Source organism: Elephantulus edwardii, unplaced genomic scaffold, assembly GCF_000299155.1.
Source record: "Elephantulus edwardii isolate Elephantulus edwardi_28Jun2011 unplaced genomic scaffold, EleEdw1.0 scaffold00021, whole genome shotgun sequence".
Classification (NCBI taxonomy): domain Eukaryota; kingdom Metazoa; phylum Chordata; class Mammalia; order Macroscelidea; family Macroscelididae; genus Elephantulus; species Elephantulus edwardii.
Window position 1 is genome coordinate 11978348 of NW_006399771.1, and position 12913 is coordinate 11991260.

Sequence of the window (12913 nt, forward strand, 5' to 3'; positions counted from 1 at the left end):
GACAGAGCAGCTTCAGAGCTGATGTACATAGAGTTGTTGTTAGTCACAGGCCACTTGTTGGCATATAACAACATATTATATTGGCTATTTTTTTTTATTTAAACCTCTTGTATAGACCTTAGGGAGAGCCTGTGTATTTAAAAGTTGGTTGTTATTATAGTTTGGAGGAACATTTTTCTAAATGGTACAGCACGCTTCTGTCAATATGCTGTACTGAGGTAACCTGTGGTTGCTGTGATACTGAACCTTGTGCCATTGGGGTGTCAAATGCCATAAAGTTTACCCATGGTGGACAATGTTGTGTTTGGTGGAGCTCCTAGTTTAAAAAAGGTTTGGAAAAAGGTTTAGCAGCCACTTCCTAAACAACATGCCTCTGGATACCCTATGAACGCTGATATTACTATATATATATTGATATACTATGAGTTATGGTAGTTAGAGAAAGGCTTCAGGTCTTTTTTCATAGGTTCGCTATGAGTCATGCTCGACTTGATGGCAATCCACAAGTATTTGAATTTTGTAAGTGAACTAGTAGGGGGGAAAAAAACACATCATTTTTCTTTTATGTTGGTTTGTATGCAAAATTTGTATACATTGTGTTTCATTTATACATTGTGTTCCCCACATTCCTTCATTCACACTGTGTTTTCCCATGGTCATTCCCATACACTGTGTTTTAGAAAATTAATAACCATTGATCTATGCCCACTATTACCCCATCTTTTCAGGACTCTTGGATCTTTGCTAATTTTTTTCACCCCCTCCATCTACCAAACTCTGCCACTCCATGATTTCCCATTTGCCCTTCCTCGCCCATCTCCATTTGCATTTGGACTTTTATATACCCTTTCTAGTTATCCTTTAACTTTTATAATAATGGCCTTATGCAGGATTTTTCTTATGAATCTGAGTTCACTCAGCATAATGGTCTCCAGCCTTTCCACATTATAAAGTATTTTTTTTCTCAGTTATTGCTTCTGTTTGCTGCATAGTATTCCATGTGTGTATGTACCAAAAGTTCTCAAGTCATTAATTTGTTGATGGACATTAGGGCTGTACTGTTATAACAGACACATAGATCAATGGAACAGAATAGAGAACCCAGAAATTCATTGATTCTTTGCCTGCCATCCTCATTTACTGTTTAGTTCTCAGCTACTCAGCAAGCAATTGAGAAAAACATGTTTCATATGAGGTACACCTTAGTTTTTAGACAGGTATCGTTGTTCTTTAGCACTCTGGAGATATGCTTGACAACAGACTTTCTAAATGCAACTAGTCTTTTGATTTCCTGATCACTGCTGCCAAGATGTTGATTATAGATCTAAGCAAAGTGAAATAATTATCAACATCAATCCTTTCTCCATTTATGATGAGGATCTTTCTTTTCTTGATGTTGCGAGGCAATCCATTTTTAAGACTGCAATATTGGGTTTTCTGCAGAAAGCACTAGAAGTTTCCTCTGTTTCAGAGAGCAAGGTTGTGTCATCTGCATAAGAAAGGGCACATTGCTCACAGCAGACATTCTTACCAAATTAAGCTACTCTGTTGTTTAGTTTAAAGAATACTTCAGAGAATATCTTTGGTTTATGGTTTCAGGATTAAGATTATCTCAGGACAGTATTTTTAAGTTTCATACAGACTCAATGACTCCTGAAATTCTGGATTCCTTGAATAATTAAATCCTGTTTTACATTCACCCCATCTTTGAATAAGCAATCCTCTTTTACTATGATTAAAGTATGCAGTAGTTGCAAAGCATTATTCATTTTACTGGACTCATCATTAAAGAGGAAGTTGTTTTGGGGAAATCAGATACTTTCTATTTCACTGTGTCTTCCTATTCTGTGACTCTTGGATAAAATTATTCTTAAAGGAAAGACAATGCTTTTAATCTACATTTAGGTACTAGGAAATAGTGATGTTTAGTCTCATCACTATTATTTGATTGAAGTCTGAGATAATAACTGTATAAACTAGGAAAAGAAATGACATTCAGAGTGGAAAAAGCCTGCCTCTATTAACAGATAACATAATTTTCCAGATAGAAATTCCCAAGGAATTTACAAAATTCTCCTACAACCTGTATGTGAGTTGCACAAGATCACAGAACTTATATTAGCATACAAAATCAATGGCACTGCTGTATACTAGCAATAAAAATTTGGAAACGAAATTTTGAAAAAAAATAACATCTATAATACCTTAAATAAGTAAATCATTAAATATAACAATTTGTTTTCAGAATCCGTATGCTGAAAAGAGCAAAATGTTGGTGGAGAATATTTTTAAAGATCCCAATAAATGGTACAATGAAGGGAGAGTCACCTCGGCCCCATATGACACAGAAGTCCGGTGGGTCAATGTTTGAATGCTTAAAGAGTTTTGGGGCAGAAAACAAAATGCAAGAGGAGTCATCTCGGCCCCATACAACACAGATACACCCATATTCCCAGAAGGGCCAAGCAAACAACTTTTATATACCAGATATAAAGAATGCATCACCCTCTCCTGGGAAACTATTCTCTTGTGACAACAACATGCTGCAAATGGAAGATAAGAGACACTAAGCCACAAAACATGAGTCTTTGAGCTGTATAGTTCAAGACAAAGGACTTTTCCTCAGAAGCATCTGAAATCGGTAGCCTTCTCCAATAATAGTACCTGATATTTGGACTTAGAGACTCCTAAACTCAGAAGATACTGGCCTCAGGAAAAGAAACTCACAGCAGCATGAGACATTCAGAATCGCAGAAGACCAGAAGGATTGAGATATAAGCTGGATGGGAAAGAAAGATGTCTAATGACATATGCAGGAGTAAAAGGGGATGCTGGTGGAAAAAAAAAAAAAAACCAAAAACACACAAACAAACAAAAAAACAAAAAAAACCCACCAAAACAGTGGTGGTAAAAGAGTGAGTCAAGACAGATGTGTCAAGGATAAAGACAAAAGTGAATCTAATGATTGTTTCTATAATTGGTGAAATGTCTTTCATCTGCTCCTTTCTGTAAATGCTTGTCTGCCAGATACTGTTCTAAATCTGGGCATTTTAATTAAAACAGACTAGAACGAAAGATTTGCCATCCACTTCAGTAATAATAGGGCTTCAAACCTCTATGTACTACAGAGCACACTTAGACAAGCAGATATGACAACTAATGCTGAGTCCTCAAATATGGAAACGCAAAGGAGGTAGTAAGCCGACACTATTGATTGGAACATGGAATATGAGAAATATGAATGTAGGCAAAATTAGACATTGTTAAGAAAGAAATGGAACACATAAATATTGACATACTAGATATTGGCAAAATGAAATGGACTGGTATGGAACATTTAGAATCAGACGATCATATGATCTACAATGCTGGAGAAGAAAAGGTCAGAAAAAATGGTGTTGCTTTCATATAGATAAAATAGTAATTTCTATTGTGTGAGCAAACTATTGCTTCTCTATCCATCCATTTGTTGATGGACACTTGGGTTGCTTCCATCTCTTTGCTATTATGAATAACATAGCAGTAAACATGGGTGTGCATATATCTACTTGGATGGTGGTTCTGGATTCTTTAGGGTATATTCCCAGTAGTACAACTGCAGGGTCAAATAGTATTTCTATTTCCAACTTTCTGAGAAAGTACCATATCTCCTTCCAGAGTGGTTGCACCATTTTACACTCCCACAGACAGTTGATAAAGGTCCCAGCACTATGCAGAACTGAAAAACAAGGAACTCATGAAATACTATGTATGCAAAATGTGTGACCATAGAGGACATTATGCTGAGTGAAATATATCAGTCACAGAAGGACAAATACTGCATAATGCCACTGTTAAAAAACAGGACTGATATGTGGTTTGGGGGGAAACTAACAAAAGAGGGGATAAATAATGTGCACTGCATTTGAAACAGATGAGGGAGTGAACTGCTTAAACAGAATATATGACCAAGTATTATTTGGATGATAACAGTCCAGAATAAGAGCTGTATCGTGAAGTGGACTGGGTGGGGGAATTGTATAATAACGAAATATTTTTTTTCCAAAGAGAAAAGTGAACTGGGAAGAGGGGCAAGAGGTGGGCAGGGAGGAAATTGTGCAACAATGAATGAATAGAAATTCATGTTCTCTATAAACTTTCATTAAAATCTAAAAAAAATGTATTGCAAAAAAAAAAGTCATTTCTATTTCCATGTTGAAATGCAATGTTGTGAGTGACAGGATAATATCCATACGCATACCAGTGAATACCATTATCATTCAAATATATGCACCAACAACTGAGCCAGAGAGCAGGAAACAGAAAATTTCTACCAATTTTTGTGGTCAGAATCAATCAAATATGCAATCAAGATGCATTAATAATAATGAGTAACTGGAATGCAAAAGTTAGGAAAAGAGAAGAAGCAGTAGTTGGAAAACATGGACTGACATGAAATTTCTGGTGACAGAAATGAAGCTGGAGATACCTGATTGTATGCATAGACATCAAATCGATTACATCTGTAGACAGAATTGCTGGAGAAGCTCAATATTAGCTGTGAAAACTAGACCAGGTGATGAATATGGAAAAGACCACCAGCTACTCATATGTAAATTCAAGCTGAAGCTAAAGAAAATAAAACAAAACCATAGGAACTGAAATTTGACGTTGAGTTTACAAGAATTTCAAAACCATCTCAGAAACAGGTTTGAGGCCTTGAACACTAATGAGTGAAGACCAGATCAGCTGTATGAAGAAATCAAGAATGTCATCCAGAAAGTATGCCAAAGTTCATTGTAAAGACAGAGGAGGGAAAAAACAAAATACCAAGATGTATGTCAGAAGAAACTAAATATTGCACTCAAGTGCCAAGAAGCCAAAGCAAAGGGAAAAAAACAAGAAATTAAAGAGCTGAACAGAAGATTTCAAAAGGCAATGAGGAAAGACAAAGTATTATAATGAAATGTGCAAAAAGCTGGAGTCATAAAATCAAAAGGGCTGAACTCGTTTGACATTTCTTAAGCTGAAGGAACTGAAGAACAAATTCAAGCTTTGAGTTGCAATACTCAGGGATGCTTAGAATAGTAAGTGATCTAGGAAGAATAAAAAAAGATGGAAAGAGCATACAGTCATTGTATCAAAAGGAATTGGCAGAACAGAAGCTTTTAATGAAACAAAGCATGAGCAAGAGCCTGTGAAAATAAAGAAAGAAGTTCAAACTGCTCTGAAAGAATTGGCAAAAAATAAGGCACCAGAAATTGGTGGCTTAACAATTGATATATTTCAACAAACAGATGTTGCTCTGGATGTAATCATCAAATTATGCCAAGAATTCTAGAGGACAACCACCTGGCCAACTGATAGGAAGAGACCCACATTTGTTCCCATTCCAAAGAATGATGACCCAATAGAGTGAAAAAATTATTGAACAATATTATTAATATCACATGCAGACTAAATTCTGCTGAAAATTATCCAAAAACAATTGGAATAGCACATCAACAGGGAACTACCAGAAATGCAGGTTGGGTTTAGAAGAGTCTGTGGTACTAGGGATATTATAGCTAATTTTAGATGGATTTTGTCTGAAAGTAGAGAGTACCAGAAGAATGTCTGTCTGTGTTTCATTGACTATGCAAAGGCATTTGGCTGTGTGGATCACAATAGACTGTGGCTAACTCTGAGATGAATGAGAATCCCAAAACACTCAGTTTTTCTTAGGCAAAACTATTACTTGTACCAGGAGGCAGTCGTCAGAACAGAGCAAGGAAACATTGCATGGTTCAAAATCAGGAAGGTTGTACATCATGGATGTATGCTATCTCCATACCTTTTCAATCTATATGCAGAACAGATCACCCAGGAAGCTAAGCTCTATGAGAAGGAATGTAGCTTCAGGACTGGAGAAAGATTTAGCAATAATCTGCATTGTGCAGGTGGCACAACCCTGCTTTCTAAAACTGAGGAGGACCTAAGCTCTTTGTGCAGAAGGTCAAGGACTGCAGCCTTCAGTATGGATTGAAGGTCAACATCAGGAAAACAAAGATTCTCACCACTAGGCTGATTGGCAGCATTATGATAGATGGTGAAAAGGTTGAGATTGCCAACAATTTCCATTTGCTTGGCTCCACAGTCAACACTCTTGGTGCCAACTAAGAAATCAAAAAACATATTGCATTGGGAAAATCTGTCACTAGGGACCACTGCAGAGTACTGAAAAGCAACAATGCAGTCTAGAGACTAAGATGTGCCAGATCTATGTCATAGTCTTTGCAATTACCTTGCTATGCATCAGAAAGCTAGATAATGACCAGAGATCATAGAATGAGAATTGACACCTTTGAGCTGAAGTACTGGAGAAGAGTATTGAAAATACTGTGGATGGCTAGGAGACAAGTTCTCCCAGGAAACCAGGCTATTCCTTGGAGGCAAGGATTCTGAAGCTTTGTTTAACATACTTTTGGTATATCGGAAGGAGGTATCACTCCTTGGAGAGGGACGTCATGCTTGGGAAGGTGGAGGGAAAACTCAAGAGAGGAAGATCTTCGATGAGATGGATTGATTCAGTAACTGGGATTATTGGGAATAGATGTGTCAGAAACAATAAGATTGCACAGGACAGAACAGGATTTAAGGCTGTTGAACATTTGGTTCCTATGAGTTGCAAGTGACTCGATGGCACCTAACAACAACAATAACAGCAACAACAACAACAAGAACAACATACTGCATTAGTCCATGTATATAACATTCTAAGTAAATAAGAAAAATGATATAAGACAGAGGGATAGCAGTATATTCCAAAAAGATAGGGTTGTGATTGGGTCAGAATACAAAAGTGGCATTATGAAACTACTACTTGTCAGTGTTGAAATTGTTCTATGTTACTCTCTGTGAAACTATGCAAAATAAAAATTCAGAATTGCTTAAAAATAAATTTTTATTCTCTATACATTTCAAAATAAAAGCTTTTTTTAAAAAGTCAATTATTTGGACTTTGAAAAACTTATATTTGGGGAACTTTCATTTTATTTAGAATTTAAATGTGTAATAAAATGTTTAAAACACATTCCATGCCAAGACTACATATATATACTAAGCAAGGTAAGAGAAACAAATATATTCACTCACTCATAAATAGTGTTTTATTTTTACCTGAAACTTCTCAATAACATCCAGATAGAAATGGAGGGACTATGGAGAATATGAACAATACTAGAGCTAGTGAGATGAAAGAGATACTAAAGTAACCTACAACCTATGCTTCAGATCAATGATGTGGTAATTTTCCAGGAAGAAGAACTAAAACTCAATATTGTCTTCAATTCAGCTGTTTCACTGTTTCTAAGATATTTCCTGAAAACCCATCTTTCCCTCTTTCATTCACAAATGCACGCACTTACACATTATACAACTCACTGCCATTGAGCTGATTTTGACTCATCTTGACCTTACAGAAGAGAAAAATATCCTCATGTTTCCAATGCTGTAAATCTTTTCAGAAGCAGACCATCACATCTATTTCCCATGGGTTGACTAAAAAAGTCAAAGTCATTGCTATGGATTAGAAATCACAGCTGATCAACCAGCAGATTTCAGGGCTGTAAATCACACATGAGGAGATTGTCCATATTTTGCCCCTACAGCAACGGGTGGATTCAAACCAACTTTTAGCTGGCAGTAAAACTCCTTACCCACTATGCCACAAGAACTAATGGGTTTTAAATTTTGGTTAGAAGTATGTCACTTAAACCACTGTGTAACCAGGGCTCTTTCCTGAATCAGAATACTAATAATCATTAGTACCTCTTCAATGGCACCTGCAGAAATCCTGTGACCTGCAACATTGATTACATCATCAACTCGAGACATAACATACAAATAGCCTTCTTCGTCCATGTAACCAGCATCCATGGTATCATAGTATCCCTGTGAATAAGATTAAAAAAATATTTATTCAACAGGTATTATTAGGCAATGCGATGATTTTAAGATTTAGAAAACACAAAATATGGTAACTATGGCTTCACTGTAAGCATGTGTCTTTCTTTCATGATCTGACTATGGGATTAAATGACATCTTTGATTTTGAAGACATAATCGAATCTCCTTGCTTCACTAACACCAGAAAGAAATTATTCTTATATATGTTCAAGCTAAATATTTGAGCTTAAAGTTGTTAAATTTATGAATCCAATTTTGTTATTTTTTTTAAATGAAGGATATCTTACCATGTCACAGTACTTTGGTAATGCAAAGCAATTTTTATACAGTTCTTCTTTAATTATACATAATATTAGTTTATTAACAGACTAGGACTGGAGTCAAGTTTCAGTGAAATTTAGTACTAGTATGTATAAAATTTAATTTTTAAGCAACTCAATGTAACATGCATTCTCCACATAAATATTAACGTAGGAGGAAGAAAGAAGAAAAAAGTAAACAGTGATTTCCACACTGCTTCTGAGTAATATTGGTATCTATTATTACACTTGAACTTTGGTATAGATGGGAGTTAGTTACTATTTATTTTTCTCAGCTTCTCTGACACTCAGTATAATCATGTGTTAAATGATCTCTATAATGCTGCTTTGACAAAAGAAAAAAATAAAGACTAGTGAGTATATATTAAGTAGAGAGAACATAGCTTGGCACATCATAATAACTAGATGCTTGCACTTCAGTTAATATAATCAATATTATAGAGGAAACCAAGAGTAGTAGAGACTATGGAACCACTCTCTATGAATTTGAATCTCATTGTTGTCATTTAAGTTGTATGACCTTGGGTAAGTTAATTAGCTCTTCTGTGTCTCAATAGTCTCATCCATTAAATGGTCATTTAAGTAGTCTTTCTCGCCCAAATTTTTGTGAAAATAAATTGTTATTTGAAAAATATGCAGGCATAGTACATACTATTGGGTTATTATGAAACCTTCAAAGAAGCGATTAACCATAAACTAGGACCTTGAGGGAGCTTTCAATGTTGATGATAATCTTATTAAAATCACCTACACATATTATTGGCCATTTCCAGGTTATAATTAATCATATCAGTGCTCTGATGATTTAACTGTGGCCCATCAGGTAGATAGATTGGGCTGATGGGAGCCAACTACACTGACAAATATTACCTGCCAGGGTCCATTGGGGGCACGTTTAATCTTGGCTTCTGAGGTCATTTGATGCTGAGAGCTCTTTTCTAAATGAAGCTATTTTTCCCTTTTATCATTTATCTCCTTGATTAGGTTATCTGCCTTTCACTCACAAATAATAAAGATACACTGCATAGTACTTTGTATGAGATTCTGATCATTCTTTTTCAGTGAGTGCATAATGAGGACCAGCTATCTCTCAGGGAAAGAAGCCAAAGTAAAAGGAGAGAAGAAAGATGATTGATAAGAGCTGTGAGGGTGTTATCAGTATGTTATGAACACAACACACATGGCTTAGGCATATACAAGGACCACAAAGGAGAAAACAGGTCTACTCTGTAGACCTCTTTCTCTGGAGAATTAGATGTTGGACTTTGAGAACAAGGGCTCTTTCTTCTATTTGTATTTTAAAATTTTTGCCATTGTTATATGCCATCTGGTGAGAGTTTACTCATAGCTGACCCTCCAGTGGGTCTTCAGAGCTATAAATCACCAGGAGGAGACTGCACATCTTTTGTTCCTACAGAACAGATGGTGGATTCTAATCACCTGTCTTTGGGTTGGCGGTGCAGTTCTGACGCATGAGGCCACCAGAGCTTCCTGTATTTTCAAATTGGATGTTAAAATGAAGATCACAGAGACTGTTTAGGAAAGGATGTCAAACTAAGTAAAGAAGTGGTAAATACAATATCCAGAATAAATTTTGCTCGCATAAATAACACTAAAGGAGATTAAAGAGTCTTCCTCAGAGTACACAATTCTGATAAGTTGCTCTCAGTGTGCAAAGAGAATGAAAGTGAAATTCTGGAAAAGATTTTTACTTTAACAACAAAAAAATCCTGATGCCATGCCCTGGTAAAATCTAGGAAAAGTGACTTAGAGAAACTGGGGGATTTTTATCTCTCAAGACTGAGAAAAATAAGTTTAAAAAGGAGTTATTTAGATAATTGTAGTTTGGGTAGTCTCATTGCTCTGAGGTAGAAACTGGTCCTAATGACCTTTAAAAGTTCCTTTGTGATGTACGGTCCCAGGAAGAAGTCACTCAGTTTAACACACAAGAACAGCAGAAGGACACATAAGAAAAAGAAGAAATATATGAAAGTCCTTACAGGAAATTTTTGGAAGTATAGATGCTTGAACGCTTCTTGATTCTTCCAGAGTCCCGAAAAAGCCCCAGGTGGTAATGGCAACCTTACAGATAAACAGAGCAGTTAGAATTATAATGAAAGTGTTTGCGAAGACAGATTAGAGACATTATTTTTCAAGTGTGATGGGTAATAACTCTTCAAATTGCATATTGAAATGCAATCCCTAAATCTGTTGGACAGATCATGTCTAATTGGGGTCCAAAGTATCATCAGGATAATTGAAAAAACTACTATAGCTTCTGGGAAAAATGCACGTAAAGGTATACATATTTTAGATTAAAGCAGTTATTATAAAGCAACAATTGTTGAGCTAAGAAGCATAATAATTACAACAACAATAACAATGGGCCAAATATGCATTATCAAGCTATTCTTAAGAGAAATATCCATCTATATTACGAAAATTAATTTGCTTGTAAATATGGTCCTGACTGCTGCATCTACCTCTTTGTGTCATTTCATTATTGAAAAAAATGATTCGCCTTTATGTAAGTTAGCAGTTTCTCACAGTGTACTAAAATATTACAATTAAACATTCTCTATATAATCTTATCTTCACAATCAACATGCTTCCCTCCCCTGAGAACTCCCTTGGACTGCTCTCTCTTCAATTCTTCCTTTCAATGCCCTTCCTAGTAATTTATGCAATTTTTCACTCCTATGTGCACAAAAACAACAAGGCAGTATATGATTAAGTCTTTTTGAAATCAATAAAATTCCTTCTTCTTCCTCCAGTGTGAAACAATTATTATTCACAGGATAGGAGCTTAATCTATATCTATGCTGCTTCCTATCTTTATTTACTTATATAAATAAATTTACACATCCTCATATGGGTTCTCTGTAGGAAGCATCTAACAAGGGTAATCACTCAAGTTATTAGTAGATAGAGAAAGGTTTTAGATGCTTGATAGTTTGAAATGGCAGATACTATAATACATAAGGAAATCTTAAAATTATTCTTCTGAGTCCACATAATAAAAAAATACCAGTGGGGTAGTAACCTCATGAGCTGAGGCTGGAAAATTAAAAGTGTATGTGGCTATTGACCATATGGAGCAGCATAGCATGCCCTCCCTAAAGGCAGTGTTTTCAGTTCTTACAGGATAACAAAGAAGCAGAATGTTATAGAGGTCACCCTGAGATTAGATCCCAAGGCACTGGATTTGTTCTCCTATTCTGTCAGACTGGAAAACGCTGTTACAAGTGGGGTCAGCCCTGTTGTTATTGCTCCTTTCTACCACATCTTGGAGTATCTTGATAAAATTATTATACTTATTGGAATCAATTTTTATATTAAGACTGAAAAGAAAAGCTACATTAGAACAGTTTGATCTCATATAATTGCATAAAATACATGAAAAGGCATTTAATACTCGACATTTAAAAATCACATTTGCTGCTGTTGTTGCCATTATTTCTTTTGTTTCTCCATCATTAACCCTTGCAGAAACAGTAGACTTAAGGCAGAATGTCTCTAATATGCATCTTTCTAAATCACTATGTTTATGCATTTACTTTAGCATTTTTTAGTTATTACTATATAAGAGCGCTCGGTTACTCTTGTGATAAGGAATCCTATTGCTATCCCAAAGGAGGCCAGTTCAGATCCACCTGTATATACATGGGAGAAAGATAGGCAATCTCCTCCCTTATGGTGTACAGCTTCCAAAACCCCGCTGGAGGGTCAGCTATGAGTCAGTTCTGACACAACAGCAAGAATTGCTTGCTTAATTGGCTATGTTGGAAAAAAAGTAAAACTCACAAATTAGTGAACATTGAAATATGGCAATAATTAACTCCCATCCAACTTAATGTCTAGTTTTGGTAATTAGATAAAGAAGTTGCCAAGAAAAAATTGCAAATAAAACACAAGTAAGTACCAGAAAAGAAAGCATTAATGAGTAAATCACATCACATGTAAACAAAAGCAAAAAGAATAAGTTTGATGGAAATTACTTTTTTGCATATTAAGATAATTTTTTAATTCAAGGACATGTTTCATAATATCTGTCTACCATGGTGCCACTTTTTGAAAGAAACATGAGTTTAAGAAAATATATTTTTGTTGTTCTTTTTATGAGCCGTTAAGTAAGTTCTGACTTTGTTGACTTTCAGAAGCTATAAATCACACAGGAAAAGACTGCCCATCTTTCTTTTATGGAGCAGCTGGTGGTTAGAATCTGTCTGTCTTTGAGTTAGCAGTGCAAGTCCTTCCCATAAGGGCACCAGTGCTCTCAACTATGTTGTTGTCATGTGCCGTCGAGTCGTTTGAGACTCATAGCGTCCCTATGTACAACAGCCCTAAACCCTGCTCTATCCTGTGCCAATCGCACTGCCTCTGACACAGCCATCCTGATTACCCCAGTCACTGAATCAATCTACCTCATAGAGGGTCTTCCCCTCCTGCGCTGTCCCTCTACCCTCCCAAGCATGATGCCCCTCTCTAAGGACCTGTCCCTCCTTGCAACATGCCCAAACTATGTCAGAAGAAGCCCCAGAATCCTTGCATAGCTTCGTTTAACCCTCTCCAGGATAAATCTGTTTGTTTTCTTGGCAGTCCATGGTACATTCAATACTCTTCTCCAGCACCACAGCTCAAAGGCATCAATTTTCTATCATCCCTAG

General features: G+C 36.0%; 1 protein-coding gene across 1 annotated transcript in view; it reads right to left on the reverse strand.

Moving 5' to 3' along the window:
- The window catches only part of ACSS3 (acyl-CoA synthetase short-chain family member 3), a 285831-nt gene that overhangs the window by 11173 nt on the left and 261745 nt on the right, over positions 1-12913 (reverse strand). The window contains exons 12-13 of the mRNA XM_006882583.1: positions 10247-10328; positions 7789-7911 (exon numbers count right to left, since the gene is read on the reverse strand). Of these exons, the coding sequence (XP_006882645.1) occupies positions 7789-7911; positions 10247-10328 (205 nt within the window). The remainder of the gene's footprint in view (positions 1-7788; positions 7912-10246; positions 10329-12913) is intronic.